The 16458-nt window shown below is 42.3% G+C and overlaps 1 protein-coding gene across 7 annotated transcripts in view; it reads right to left on the bottom strand.

Annotated features, from left to right (window-relative positions):
• Positions 1–13456: 13456 nt before the first annotated feature.
• dyrk1b (dual-specificity tyrosine-(Y)-phosphorylation regulated kinase 1B) overlaps positions 13457–16458 on the bottom strand; it is a 57937-nt gene continuing 54935 nt past the window's right edge. For all 7 annotated transcript variants that reach the window (XM_044206487.1, XM_044206485.1, XM_044206483.1 and 4 more), the window contains one exon: positions 13457–15241. In XM_044206487.1, coding sequence (XP_044062422.1) covers positions 14726–15241 — 516 coding nt within the window. In that variant the 3' untranslated portion in view covers positions 13457–14725. The remainder of the gene's footprint in view (positions 15242–16458) is intronic.

Below are 16458 nucleotides of genomic sequence, written 5' to 3'. Positions count from 1 at the left end.
GGAAGGAATGACGCTTGTTTCAAATGTGGCAAAATGGGACATTGGGCAAAAGATTGCCCCAAGAGTCACGAGCAGGCTGACTGACTAGATGGGGTGTCGACGCCAGGTCAGGAAGGAGCTGGCTTGAACACTGAACTGGAGATGACAGAGCATTCTTCACATCAGTTACGTAAGAGCACCCACACTGACACGAAAGAGCATGTGAACACACAAGACACAGACAACTGCCTGCATGAGACACCGACACACACACAGACATTGATAAGTGAGGCTATCTCTTACCTTGAGCACACACAAGCCACTGATGACAAAGCCCCAGCAGAGATATACACTGAATATACACATGATGCATACAAACGCATGCCTGAACACACAATCAATGTTGCTGGAAAAGATATTGTTTTTCTTGTGGATTCTGGTGCGACTGATTCTGTCATCAGAGAGTCAGAATTTGCAGTCCTTCCAAAGATGAGTGGCAGATTTGTGAGGACAGTGGGAGTTTCAGGAACGCCCCTGGTGGAAAGGTATACCACACCATTGCCATGCAGTGAAGAAATTGAGAAACACTTTAAACATTCATTCTTGTTATCTAAACGATGCCCGATCAACATTATCGGAAGAGATATGATGATAAGATTAGGAATTATTCTGATTTCCACTCCCGAAAGGCATCATTGTAGCCAGAATTTCTGACACTGCATCGCAATATGTGAAACACAGTAGCAGGGAGCTGATGTACTCTTATCAATGGAAACTGCCTCACACAGCTGCTGGCTCTGTAAATAACACTCTGATTGCTGAGGTCAGAGCTCTCTTTCCAGACAACTATACACAAATAGACATCAAGTTGCCACAAGAGTTACACTGCACATCACATGTACATCTTGGGGTTGATAAACATTTTGAGGACACATGGTTCAGGCAAGACAAAGAGAGAAACACACTAAAGCTGACCTGGTTGTACTGGAATGATAAAAGATGCACTGTCTCAGTAGCTTTCAATGATCCACTGTGTGAAGTTTTGTTTCAGGTCCCTAACACATATCCTCATGTCCCCCTGGTCAAAGCAAAGCAGGATACATGGGAATGCTTGGGCCCTTGGACCAGGCGTTGTGAGGAAGCTGCTGGCTGGGTAAAGACATCAGACTCAGGGGTGGATTTTCACAACCAACTTCAGGTATTCGGAAAAGATTTTCAGCTATAGCAACAGGGTAAGAAGCATTAAGCTCATTCCAGATTCAGAGTTTTTAATGACCAGTTTGGTAACATCAGAGGATGAAATAAGTCATGACAGAAACATTTTTGTGAAAGACGTCTCAGAAATTCCTGAGTTAAATCAGGTACCATCATGCTTGTGGGCACAACACAAGTATGATGTAGGATTAATCAAAGATGCTGAGCCTGTAGTAATCACACCAAAATCTTCATACAGGCCATGTCAGAACCAGTATCCTTTGAAGAAGGAAGCTGTTGATGGTATTAAACCGGTGTTTGATTCTCTTTTAAAAGCAGGAGTGATTATTCCATGCGCAAATTCTCCAGTCCGAACACCTATTTTCCCGTCACGGAAACTCCGGGACGCCGGAGAGCCACAACATTGGAGATTCGTGCAGGACTTGCAGGCGGTAAATGCAGCAGTACATGCAAGAGCACCCAATGTTCCCAACCCACACACAATACTCTCACAGATGCCACCTGGGAGTAAGTGGTTTTCAGTTATTGACCTGGCTAATGCTTTTTTCAGCATCCCAGTGGATCCTGACAGCCAGTATTGGTTTGCGTTTTCTTTTTAAGGTAAGAGTTTTACATTCACCAGACTCATCCAAGGGTATTTGGAGAGTCCTGGAATATTTAATGATGCGTTAAAAAAAAACAATTTGGAAATGTTGAGATTGACAGAAGGAAGTGCGCGGCTACAATATGTAGATGACCTTATGATCTGCTCAAAAACAAGAGAAGCTTGTGTAAAAGACACACTAGCTCTGCTCAATCGCCTTGCAGATATTGTACATGGGAAAGGTCTTGCAGCAAAGACAAAGTCCACTGGACACCAGAAGCAGAGAAGGCTGTGGCGGCTGCAGAGAAAGCTGTTATAGCCTCACGTGACATTGTGGGTTGCGCTGATCTGACATTGTTGGTTCCACATGCTGTCTCAATGATATTGCTTGAACAGAAAACATCACATCTCTCAACAGCCAGGTGGTTAAGATACAACACCATATTGCTTGAAATGCCTAATATCACTGTTAAGAGATGTACAGTGCTTAACCCAGCAACTCTCCTCCCTACAGCGGCAGACGGTGAACCTCACGATTGTGTGGCAGTGATAACAGAGACTTGCTCCCCCAGACCAGATCTGCAGGAAACACCATTGATCAATCCAGAGCTGGAGCTGTTTGTTGACAGTTCAGCATCACGAGATCCAGCAACTGGTAAAAATCTTGCAGGGTTTGCAGTAACAACATTGTATGAAACAATTCTGGCTAAACCACTCCCATCAAATTACTCAGCACAGGCAGCAGAGTTAGTTGCATTAACGGAAGCATGTAAATGTGCTAATGACCAAACTGTGAACATTTTCACAGATAGCAGATATGCATGGGGAGTGGCGCATGATTTTGGAAAACTCTGGGCAAACAGAAACTTCCTTACATCCACAGCCAAACCCATTGCACATCACACACTGGTTGCTGAACTCTTGGATGCTGTGCTGTTGCCTAAGCAGATTGCCATTTGTAAATGTGAAGCACACACTAACAACCTTGATCCTATCTCACAGGGGAATGCCAGAGCGGATAACAACAAACACCGACCACTTGATGTGTTGCACTAACTAATGAACCTCTGACACCTACAGCTGATCTGCAGGGACTGCAGACAAGAGCAACGGCAGAGGAAAAAGCAGTGTGGCGAAAGGCAGGCTGCACTGTCACAGACAAAGTGTGGTATGGACCAAGTGACAGACCATGCTTACCGAAGTATCTGTTCCATAATTATAGTTGTGTTGACCCATGGGCGAGACCATGGGTCAAAGAGGAGCATGGTGCTGGAGCGGAACAGATGCTGGTTCGCAAAGGGATTTAATAACTTCTCTCAAAAATTTTATTTTGCCAAAAATGCAGATGGATTTCATTGAGCTGACACCCAGTGAGGGAAAGAAATATTGTTTGGTCATTGTTGACATGTTCTCTAAATGGGTAGAGGCCAAACAGGATTCAGCAGCAGTAGCAAGGAGTCTTATGCGAGATATCGTCCCCTGCTGGGATATTCCAGATAAGATCTCCAGTGATAACGGTACACCTTTCATGAGCGCAGCATTGAAGAGTGTAGGAGAGTATCTTGGTATTGATTTAAAACATCATTGTGCTTATCACCCAGCCAGCGCAGGAGCCGTGGAGAGGGAGAACAGTTCTCTGAAAAACAAGTTTGCTAAGTGTTGTGATGAGACAGGGCTGCCCTGGACAAAAGCACTCCCCATTGTTCTGATGTACATGAGGTCCAGGATAAGAAGCAGGGGGGGTCTCAGTCCTTTTGAAATCCTATTTGGCAGGCCATTGAACACTGGTATTGGGCCAGTGAAAAGACAACTTCCTGACACCAGCCAATGTGAGGAGGATGAGATGCTACGCTATTGCACAAACTTGTCCACTGTGCTTTCTGATATTCACAAACAGGTGAAGGAAGCCATTCCAAAGGCTGCAGAGAGGAAACTGCATGACTTGGAGCCTGGTGATTGGATCGTGGTGAAGGATTTCAGACGGAAGAACTGGCGGGCTCGCAGGTGGAATGGTCCCTACCAGATCTTGCTCACCACTGAAACAGCTGTAAAGGTGGCAGAGAGAGCTACATGGATCCACGCCACCCACTGCAAACGAGTACCCGAGCCGGGGCCAGCAGCCAAACACCAGACAAGTGAGATCGAGATCAGTGAGTGAACCGAACCTTCCTCCCCTTGTGCATTCAGGGGATATTGGAGGGGAGTGGCGGTCCCGTGGGGGAGTTTCTCTGAGCACAGAGGTTCCACTGAGACCACCTAGAACCACTACCCTCCCGAACCAACATCACGGGCACACTGATTAGGGGGTAGGCAGAGGTGACACAACTGATAAGATGACACTTGAGACCAGAGAAAGATGGCGAAGGAGGGGTGACGGACCGGGAGGCCACGGAGACGGGGTTGCTGCTCGCTATCATCATTGTCCTGTCATCTCACTAATGGAAACATTCAAATCACAACTAACCACAGAAGAAGGAGGGGTCAAAGGGAGGTGCCACTCGTCTTCCCCAACATCCTTGCCAGAAAAGTGACTAACCAGAGCTGCTACGCCTGTGTGCAGCTCCCCCATGGGGTGGGGGACTCCATCCCAGTGAAACCCACGCCATTAAATGTCTCTGAGACCCTAGGAGTCATGGTGGCATTCACCCGGGGGGTTACTCTGCAGAACAGAACAGTGAGAGACATTGGAGCTGCACTCAAGCTATGTAACATCAGCATCACCAACTACGACGGCTCCACAGCCAGGTTTTGGAACATGAGCCAAATAACCCAGCAAGGAATTCATTGGCCCATCATGACTACCAATCCAACGTCCCAGGCCGGTATGGTTGGATTCACCAGACAGTGCTACACGTCTAGAGACCACTTCCTGGGGACTTCAGCATGCAAACAGATTGTCACTACAACATGCGGCACCGGGTGGAACAAGCGAATGCAGGGGACCTCAGCCATACATCGCTCAGCTGAATCTGACTGACACCACCAGCTTAAACCGCCCAGGAAGCGACAATCCCATCGTCCTGATGCCTACGGAGGATGGATTTGGATCCCTAAGAGAGCACGTGTGGAGCACAGCGATCCACTACGAGAGTGTCACCAGGGGAGAAAGGAATCAGTGGCATCCTCCCCTGGTGGGGGACTGTGAATAATGCACACAAGATAGATCACCTGGCCATAGATCTTGAGAACTTGACGGCACTGGTAGAGGTAGGGTTTTCCACTCTCACTCCTACCATGCAGGGGATCAAAAACGTGGCCCTGCAGAACAGAATGGCTTTGGACTTGATGCTGGCTAGTCAAGGAGGAGTTTGTCATATTATTGGGACTGGTTGCTGCACCTATGTTCCAGACATCACAGACCATCTGAACGATCTACTGCACAAGGAGAAAAGCCTGGACTCCCAGAGTGTGGGAGGATGGGACATATGGTCATGGCTGACTATGGGAGGATGGAAGAACGTGTTGATGAAAGTGTTGGCACCTGTGCTCCTAGTTATTGTGCTCTTCCTCCTTTTGACCTGCTGTGTAATTCCCTGCTTCAGATCAATGATTGCTACAGCAATTAAATCATCTATGGGTCAGTATATGAATATGCCAATAGAAACATCCAGCTCTGTTGAATGGATTCCACCGTTTGACAATGAGATGATTTGAGGAGAATAAAATTGCATGTAAAATTGCATGTCACTGGATTTTGAAGTATGATGTGAGTTTAGAATAAAATGTTCATGTATGCTCATATATTACTGCTAGAGCTATTTACCTAATGGTTAAAGTTATAATAACAATAATAGTTCTGTTGTTTTGCTGATTCACGCATGCTTATTGGTTATAACTTAGTTTTTTGGTTTAGTCTCATTAAATTTTTTTAGTTCATTCCTATTTGTCTCCAGTTATAATGATAATGATTGCTAATGACAGGCTATTGAATTGAAGTTTGTTGGATAAGCTAATGGTAAGTATATGTGGGGTTTTTCTTCCTCTGACGCTTGAGGTTTTCCCCACTTGTCTGGTTGTTTGATTTTTCCTTTCCTACTTGAAGTTTGTTCTTAATTATTTTGATTAGCATTTATTTTTAAGATGATTTTATGCTAAAAAGGGAGGAATTGTAATGGCAAGAACAAACGGACTCTCTGATATAATAATATACAGATATTATTATAATTGTTTAAGCGTCAATACTTCATTTGTGTATGATTGTTTGGACTGTGAGATGAGAACAGTACACTGATAATGATGACATGGAACTACAAATTATCCTACTGACTGTTATGTCCAGACTTCAGGGACACTCTTCTCCCCGGGCTGAGGAGTCTGACCCTGAAGACTGGATAAATAACTGATGCTCTTTTTCCTCTGTACTCATTCAGAGCAGATTATACTGATGTATGTTTTGCTGCTGTGAGTCCGTCTGCAGACGCTTGAAGTAAACCTACAGAAAGACAAGTGATTGCCTTGAGTGTTTCTTTATTCCGAAGGAATTGCCACTACAGTAGTGAGAAACTGCCAGCACCTTTGTTAACCCGGTTTGGTCCGGCATCAGATGCAAGAGAATAGTCACCACACAGGCATATGGTATAAAAATATAGCCTTTATTGAAAATACAAAATTAAAAACCACAAGACACTCAAGGAACAAAAAGCCCCCAACTAGGTCAACCTCTAATAGGCACAGGTGGCCACCCTGCAACCCACACTGCTACAAGCGAATTAGGATAAACTTTGCACACACCATGGGAAAAACCACTGCACACCGCATGAAATGCACAGCAACCACTACACCGCACACTAATGGAACACAGTATCACAAAGCACATCAATCAATCAAGACTACTCCAAAATGTAGGCAGAACCAATTCTACCAATAGGGGGAAGCAAAGGGCCTCCTTAGCCACCAGGTTTGCCTCCGAATGAGCCCCTGCAGAGTGTCGAGTTAGAAAAAACTATTTTAAGATAAATCATATATTGAACAAGACAGAAGGCGGGGGGGGGATGGGATCATAACAAGACAATATATTAAATATGAACGTGTTTAGGACTTATCAGTCAGCAACACTAAACGTTGCGAACAGCACCCTCCCGCCACTGTACCACGGACACAAACAGTTTAGTTTCTCACACCATGTCCAACCGTTCAAATGCCCACTTTTATTCAGCATGATCCTCTACTACTACTACTGTTTTCTAATGCCAGGAAGCCAGCTTCTCTTCCTAACATTGTAACCTTGCAGTCAGATTCAGTTAGTGTCACAGTACAAGTATCTAGGTATCTTAATTGATGATTGCTTAATAGTGAGGTATGTGATTCTAATCCAATACAGTCTTTTTGTCAAATTCAGAACGGTCAGCTAGATGTCAGTTCTGTGTGTGCGCTGGAAAAACCCTCTGGTTTTACACAGCCCTGGCTCTGTAAATGGGAAACAAACAAACACTATTCCAGCCATTCCAACCATGATCTGCATGTCAGGTAACGTTAAATGACTCCCATGGACATTCAGCTGACTTTCTAGATATACTGCTGTTGTGATGTTAGCTGTAACAGCAGGAGAGTTGTGAGTATCGCTGTCTGGAGCTGCTGTGCTGCTCTGGGAGACGTCTCGTCCTCTCTGGCTGTTAGCTTCGCAGCAGCAGCTGTAGCGACAGTTTGCTAACCCACAACCGAGCTAACGTTAGTTACATTACTTGCTGTGTCGTTGTTTGCTCTGTATTGTGGTGTTTGTCATGGTATTGGATTTCTCCAGAATCGCATACCCTACCCCCACCTAACTTTTAAACTGCATGTTAAAAAATTTATAATAAAATTTAAACTCAAGCTAGGTTTTTATTTTAGAAACAAATCCTGCTTTTCCTATGTTGCCAGGAAAAAATTGGTTGAGGTTACGTTCCTTCCCTTGCTTGACTATGGGGATCTGTTGTACATGCACACCTCGGCACAATGCTTGCATCGGCTAGATATGGTGTACCACACCGCTCTGAGGTTGGTCACAGGCTGCAAAGCTCTCACTTACCATTGCACCCTTTATGCCAGAGTTCAGTGGCCTTGCGCAGTCTCACTCACTGGTACATATTTATTTATACGTCCATCCTTGGTCTACTCCCCTCTTACCTTTTGTGGGTATAGCACACCTAAAACTAGTAACTATTGTTTGCGCTCAGATGACACCCTCTTACTGTCTGTCCCTAAGGCTTGCGCTGAAATGGGCAAAGAGGCTTTTCATGTTCTCTGCCCCTGCAACCTGGAACCACTTGAAGATAGTTTGGCAGCTAGATAGGCTGATCCCAATTAGAGCATTAAAAAATTTAGTGAAGGGTTTGGAGGCTAATTCAGTTGGAATTTGTAATTGCTTCCTTAGCTAGATCCGTTTCCTACTGTGTGTCTTCCTAGGCATATGATTCTGTGAGTTGATACTGTGCATTTTGTTTTATGTGTTTTAACGTTTGTGTGTATGTTGTTTGAAACACTGTATTGCTGCTATCTTGGCCAGGGCTCCCTTGGAAAAGAGATTTTGTAATCTCAATGGGACTTACCTGGTTAAATAAAGGTTTAATAATAAAAAATAAACAAATAAATAATTTACCCTCACTTCCTTATGCCAGCAGCCGGCTCTGTACAGAATCTTTGCCCAATTTATTAAAAAAAAGTTATAAGTTATTAGGTTTTTCTGTATACAGGAGACACTGATTACTGTTTGTTGAAGAAGTGCATAAAATATGGGCGTATTACTCATGGATGGATGTGTTCTTATAATATATCCATGGTACTACTGGATGAGTGTCTGCCTTTAATGAAACTGGCTGGCTGGTAAAGTAGGTTTTAAAATAAGTGACATTGTAGCTGTATTATGGCTATCTCATGTATCCCAAAGCAAGTCTAACTTTTTCTGTCTCTCTTTGGGTTGTCTGACTTGACTGAGCCTAACACTGGTGATCTTGGATAACCACTATTATCAAGCTGGGTATCAACTGGATCAGGTAACTCTGGGATTTCCAATCCAGCTTCGAGCGTGTTCATGAAAGAAGAGGAGTTCTTAATTACAAGCAATATTATCAGAACCATGAGTACTTAATATGACATGAGATGAAACGGTGATATCCACGGAGAAATACAGTGATTGTGGCAGCAAAAAGTGATATTCAAATAAATAAAATGTATCTTAAAAGTAATGTAATGCAAGTTAAGGCTAAGGCCATGGGTGGATTACTGAATGGGTCTACTGGGCAGAGGGGACAGGGGTCAGGGGTCAGGGGACCTCTGGGCCAAAGCCTCTGTTTGCAATGACTGTTAACATTTTTAGGTTGGAAAGTCAAAGGACCACAAAAAACACAAAACAACCACAAAGAGATGCGACATGACCACAAAGAGACATAACATGACTACAAAGTAGCACAAACCAATGCATCATTTGTAGTTGTTTTGTCTCTCTTAATACAGTTATGTGTCTGGTAAATGATGCCTGTTGATAATGGTATGGAAAACAGAAACAAAATCCAATGCCTCATTCTGTCACCCAGCAGTCTGTCCAACTGTCCACCTTCACAGCAGACAAAAGGTCAGCTTCAGACTGAGAGGAGCTACGACTTTCTTATATAATCATTAGCATGTTTTTTTATTTAAAACTGCAGAAACAAACTAACAAAAGCTGAAGCAGTTTCTACTGAGTCTCTATCTTCACTTTTAATGGGCTCCTGCATATCTGTTTCATTTGAGGCCTTTCATTTCCTGTTCTCAGTATCACTCATATTTTCTCATTGGACCAAGGATGCAAGATCTCCCGTCCCCTTTTTTGGTCTGGCAGCAGACCCTCGACTAAACTAATTTCATTGCATCCCGTCCCACTTGCACTGACAGACCAAATTTATATGAAACAAATTTTTCTTCTTACTGGTGCTATAAATGTAAAGGTAATGTTTGAAATTCTGGCACCCTAAAGGCAGGTCACCAGAGAACCTGAAAAGGTACACGTGTATAATCCCCAATGGCATTTTGTTGTTCATAATATAATTCATACAGTTCTTCTGTGAATTATGGGGTTTATAAAAAAATATAAAGTGATGGGGGACAGCGTGGGGGATTTTTTTCTAATAAAGGACAAGTAGTCTGTACCTTCTATTTCCAATTATCATCACAAAAGATGCCTCATATTAGTCTGAGGTGCAGTGATGAAATAAGAGTGTAAAAGCAACATTGTCAGGAATCCTTAGCGCAATTAAAATGCAGCTGTAATCACTATCTGTCTGCTGTGAAGGTGGACAGTTGGACAGACTGCTGGGTGACAGAATGAGGCATCGGATTTTGTTTCTGTTTTCCATACCATTATCAACAAGCATCATTTACCAGAGCAGCTTACTATTCATCATTAATAGAGGAAAAAAAACCCACCAGGTTTCTTTTCAGCACTGTAGCCAGGCTGACAGAGAATCACAGCTCTATTGAACCATGTATTCCTATAGCTCTCAGTAGCAACGACTTCATGAGCTTCTTTAATGATAAAATTTTAACTATTAGAGAAAAAATTCATCAAGTGCTGCCTTTAACCGGTGCCGACTTATCTTCAAACACAGGAACCTTGGAAACAGCTGTAGAGCCTGATGTGTGTTTTGGCTGCTTTGTTCCTGTCAACCTCCTTCAGCTGACTTCGACGATTAATTAATCTAAGCCATCACTCTGTCTCTTAGACCCCATTCCAACTAGGCTGCTTAAAGATGTTTTACCCTTAATTAGCACTTCTTTACTGGATATGATCAATCTGTCTTTATTAACAGGCTATGTACCACAATCCTTTAAAGTAGCTGTAATTAAACCGCTTCTTAAAAAGCCCACTCTTGATCCTGGGGTTTTAGCCAACTATAGATCAATATCTAACCTTCCCTTTCTCTCTAAGATCCTTGAGAAAGCAGTCGCCAATCAGTTGTGTGACTTTCTAAATAACAATAGTTTATTTGAGGATTTTCAGTCAGGGTTTAGAGTGCATCATAGAACAGAGACATCAATGGTGAAAATTACAAATTACCTTTTAATTGCATCAGACAATGGACTTGTCTCTGTACTTGTCTTGTTAGATCTTAGTGCTGCGTTCGACACCATTGACCATCACATCCTATTACAGAAACTGGAACATGTAATTGGCATTAAAGGAACCGCACTAAGCTGGTTTAAAACCTATCTATCAGATCAATCTCAGTTTGTACATGTTAACGTGAGTCCTCCGTGCATGCCAAAGATAGTCACAGAGTTCCACAAGGTTCTGTGCTTGGACCGATTCTATTCACCTTATATATGCTTCCTCTAGGCAGTATTATTAGGAAGCACTCCATAAACTTTCATTGCTATGCAGATGATACCCAATTATATCTATCGATTAAGCCAGATGAAACTAACCAGTTAACTAAACTTCAGGCATGCCTTAAGGACATAAAGACCTGGATGACCTGCAACTTTCTGATGTTAAACTCTGACAAAACTGAAGTTATTGTACTTTGTCTCAGAGGTGTTTGGGACCAATTATCTAAAGATATAGTTACTCTAGATGGCATTGCCCTGGCCTCCAGCAACACCGTAAGGAACCTCTGAGTTATCTTTGATCAGGATTTATCCTTTAACTTCCACATGAAACAAACTTCAAGGACTGCCTTTTTTCACCTATGTAATATTGCAAAAATCAGGCACATCCTGTCTCAAAATGATGCCAAAAAATTAGTGCATGCATTTGTTACTTGGTCTGTGGTTGTGGGCCACCTACTGCCCCCATGTTCCTGCTCGACAACTGCTACTACAGTTGTTATTGGCTCTGTTACTGATGCTGACATTATTCTTCCTATAGCTGTCATTCCTATCATTACTAATTTATTAATATTAACAGTACAATTACTATTCTACTATATAAAAAAAAAATAATAATTCTACGTGGTCTTTGCATTGTGCCTCCCTAACCCTATCCCCTCCCCCAAATCCCTCCTCTCTCTCAAAACCTAACACGGCAGCGGCGGATGGCCGCCCACCATTGAGTCTAGTTCTGTCCAAGGTTTCTGCCTGTTAAAAGGAAGTTTTTTTCTTGCCACTGTCGCCAAATGCTTGCTCATAGTGGGATTTGTTGGGTCTCTATAATTAATATGATAAAGAGTACGGTCTAGACCTGTTCTATAGGAAAACTGCAATGAGATAACTTCTGTTATGAATTGGCGCTATATAAATAAAATTGAATTGAATTGAATCCCTGTTTGTTAGAAACTCTGTTTTAAAACCAGTGTAGCACATGGAACTAGAGCAGTAAAGTGATTCTATTGACCTATGAAAAAATATCCATTGCTCTTTATTACTTGTCACTTTGTTAACTCAGTAAATTTGTCCCTGTCAGGATTCTGTAGGAATGATGACTTGATTTTTCCAGTGATCAGTGATTTTTCCAGCTATCTTTTGGGCTTAACCTGAGTTAAACCCAAAAGATAGCTGGCTAACCCACTAACCTCGCTTTGTGGTACAGGCCCCTGCTCCGGAGCAGGTTAGCATTGCAGCATAGGTTTCCATGACAATCTATCCTGGTTACCATGGTGATCATTTCTGTTTATCACTGTTGGCAAACTTCTCTTTTGCTTACAGTTGGGAGTTGATCAAAACTCTGTATTGACGTAATCTGTCATACAGTGTGTCCTTGATTACGGACACACATATACACATAAACCAAAACAAAACCTAGGACTTTCTTGCCAAACAGTTGGGTGATCTAGTAAATATGAAATGTTTGTAATCCACCATCTTTCAAAAAAAATATTGAATCCTACTGAAACATGGTACACGTTTATGGAAAATGGGTCACACAATAATTGGGAAATACATTATCTGTCTCGGCCAATTATTTCATGAATAATAATCCATCTGAGTAGACTTCTGCAGCAAAGCCATGTTAGCTGTAAGTTTTGACACATTTTTCTATCAGCGGATTATCTTCAAAATCATTTTAATTGTGCTTCCAGTATGATGAACTATGCTGCTGGTGTCTTTTTGGTTGTAGCTGTAACAATGAATCTCTCTCTTAGGTTTGCCAGTAAACCTGATGCTGTTGTTCCCCATAGTACTGTAGACATTACAGGAATCATTTCAAACAGAACTCTGGGATTTGCATAATGAAAACAATGGACAACAGTTACAACAGGTGTTGCGAAATAAGTTATTTCTATGTTGTGCACTTATGAATGTCAATCAGAAATAACCTGAAAAAAACATATAACAACAAAATTTTAATATTTAACATTATTAAAATCTTAGATAACTATGTATATATTCATCCTGCTTCTTTTCAAAATAATTATAATAATTGAAACACATTTTAATCTAATTATTTTCCAACTTCTGTCAATGACATCACAGTCTTTGCCTGTCAATCAAGACAACAGCCAGTTATGGATTTGTTGTCTGCTCATTCAGTATGATATATTTTGTGTGTATTCATGTGATTACTTATCTTAATTATTTATTGAATATTAACTCTTTAGGTCTCCAAAGTTCCATAGGATATTTTGATTTTCCATGATATTAACTCTGCATGGGTCCTATAGGAGGTGTAAAGGCACAATAGAAGCTGAGCATCAGAACATCCTGTGTGACCTGTGGATGCGCTTCATCCTGACAAGACGTGGTCATGAGGTGGTGGATCAGATTAGGAAGAAAAGCGGAGATCTGATGTTTGTTTGACTTTGGTGTGCAAAAGTATACTCTTTATTCTTATTATATATCCAACTTTATTTTGCCCCAACCCCTCCACCCAGCCCCCACAACCGATGGCATTCCCATGTCACCAGTTACTGTCACTGTTACAATAGCCAATCAGACCTCACCTGCAGAAAGAAGGCAACCAAACAAAGAAGAGCAGAAAAAAGGGTTACTTTCAGTTTGTTTTTTCTTGTTAAATAGTAATAAATACATTGAGATGCAGTGGTTCTTACTTTATCCTTTTCTCTTAAGCAGACGGGTTAAAACGTTTTTTTTTTCATTTCTGTTTCTATTTCTTTTTATTTCTTTATTGATCTGTGTTGGATCTTTAGCAGCAATCCGGACCAGTTGTCATGGTGATTAGCAGCACAGAGAGGAGGAGCTGTCTGGAGGAGAAACACAACAGGAGAAGGAGAAGAGGAAGAAGAGAGCAGGGAGGTGGGGAGGATAAGGAGGAGAAGGTGATCCCTATGAGCGCCAGGATGGCATCAGTGTCCTGTCACCATCTCCTCCCTCCACCTCCCTCACTCTCTCCACCTGTCACCACCAGGTGGAGAGCGACAGAGGGAGGACACAAACTCTAAGAAAAAGTGAGTTTAACAGACAGGAAAGAGAATCCATGAGTCCTGAATCACACATATATTTGTGTTTTCTCCCTTTGAAACCAGCTTCTGTCTTCTTGATGCAGCAATATCAATATCAATATATATATATAAATATATATATATATATATGGTTGTGTGTGTGTGTGTTAAGACTGCTCGTTTCTAGGAGCTGTAAATATGAATATACTAATGTCATAACTAACCAGTGTGAACATGAATATGTGCTCTCCTTCCACTTACAGCTACCATATGGAGTAAGATGGAAAAGCATGGCTCCTCTCTCTTTTCTCTTCATCCTCCTCCTCCTCTCCAGGCTTAAACAACCAAGTAGAACACACAACTCCTCAAACCGGAGAAAAATCAAATAATATTAAACAACAATAATAATATTAATAAAAACAAACTTGTCACAATCATTCCTTTCCAATTACAGTCGCAACAAAAGACAACAAACTAAAACAGGATAAAAGGAGAGTTTTCCCAGCATCCTCCTCTTTCCTCCTCCTCCTCTCATGCAGTATAAACTGTCTCCTTCAGCACAAAGTTCACCTCTTTGTCTCTGAACTCTGGCTGTATGTGTGTAGTTGTAGTAGTTGTAGTTAAAATTGTATGGCTTTAGGGCATGGTTCAGGTTTTATCAAGAGTTGGCTGGCCCCTCGTCTGAGTCCGGCCTCCCTCTGCCCCCTGCAGCGGGGTTATTGTTGTTGGAGGCAGGGTAGTAGTCCTCAGGGGGCGGGGCTTGTGGCCCTGGGGCGGTGGGGGCCGTCCGAGTCCGGAAGGCAGACAGTCCGATTGGCAGTGCAAGGGGCAGGGAGGCAGAGCCAAACTGAGAAGCCTCCATGGAAGACACTGCCCCCAGGTGGTGCAGCCCTAGGGACACGCCCACATCCATGCTGTCACTCATCTGGGGCGAGGATCCCTGCTGCCCCCCTCCTCCACTGATGCCCATCTGTCCCCCCTGCCGCAGGCCTCGCCCACCGTTCCCGTGGTGGGAGTAAGTTGGGTGGGGGTGGTGGGGCGGGTCCAGGAAGTGGCGCTGGTGCTGTTGGGAGGCAGCCGGCTTGTGGAGCAGCAACTGGGTGTATGCTGGGTCCTGACCCCCACCTCCACCATCACTGCCTGGCCACATCCTCATCTGCTGCTGGGAGGGAGCCTAGTGTGGGAGAGACGGGGACAAAAACACAAAGGTGAGAGACATTCAGAGTAACAGCCCTGCTATAATGGAGGAACAAAAAGAAACCTAATCTAATATGACATTTTGTTTCTTTAATTACACATATACATTTTTTTAAAGATATAATGTATAAATTGCAAGTGATTGTGAAGGAGAATTGCCTAAAAACCCTCCAGGGGCTTGAAATGTGGCATTCTCCAGGCAGCATATTACAGGAAATAAATACAGCAATATAGTAGTCCATACACTATTTGTATGCATCTATCATTAATTTTAGACATAGAAAAAAAAACCCAGAGACATAGTTTAGCATAGTAATTGACAACAATGCATCCCAGAAACACCCATCGGTTACAAAAGTATAATGAATCAGTCATAGTCATAAGACACACACACACACCCACACATCAAGAACACTCATTCAAAATACATTCAAGTATACACAAACACTATCATTAACAGACTAAGAGCATACACTCATGTGATATGGCTGAGAGTTTTCATAAGCCAAAAAAGATCAAATAAACACAAATAATGACAAAAGGAAAAACAAGTAATATTCATAAGAGGCCTTGTATGACAAAGGAAAATAGTAGTTGGGTCCAGCTTATATAGGTAGTCCATATGGAAAATATTGGTTAGAGTTATGTTGGTTAGAAGTGATTTCATGGCTCTTTTAAACTGCTGTGAAGACAAAAATATTTAAAGGCAGAGAGTTCCATATTTTGGACCCTCGGTAGAATATACTAAACTGAGATTGGGAAGAAAAGAGGGGGTCTAAGGAGACAAGAGGTACGTGTGGAATAAATATGAAATTGATAATTGTATTCAAATATGTCAGGAAAAGAAGGGGGAAGGGTTCTTTTTAAGAAACTGAACAAATAAACCAATCTGGAGATGGTTCACTTGATAAACACTGAGGACACCTAATTGAAGAAATAGAGGCTGAGAGGAATGTCTTCGATGTACACAACTTATTATTCTTAGTGTTTGTTTCTGAAGACGGTATATGGGCTCAAGTTTGGTCTGATGAGTACTAGCCCAAGCAATGTTACAATAATTAATATACGGATAAACCATTGAGTAATATAGCATAGTGGCTACCTCAGTGTTGATCAAGTGATGGGTTTTGCCTAGTATACCAATACTCTTGGCCATTTTCGTGGTTATGGCCCTGATATGAGGTTTCCAAGAAT

This window comes from Siniperca chuatsi, linkage group LG9, assembly GCF_020085105.1.
Source record: "Siniperca chuatsi isolate FFG_IHB_CAS linkage group LG9, ASM2008510v1, whole genome shotgun sequence".
Taxonomy (NCBI): domain Eukaryota; kingdom Metazoa; phylum Chordata; class Actinopteri; order Centrarchiformes; family Sinipercidae; genus Siniperca; species Siniperca chuatsi.
Note: the sequence above shows the minus strand (reverse complement) of the source record. Positions and strands in the feature narration are given on the sequence as shown.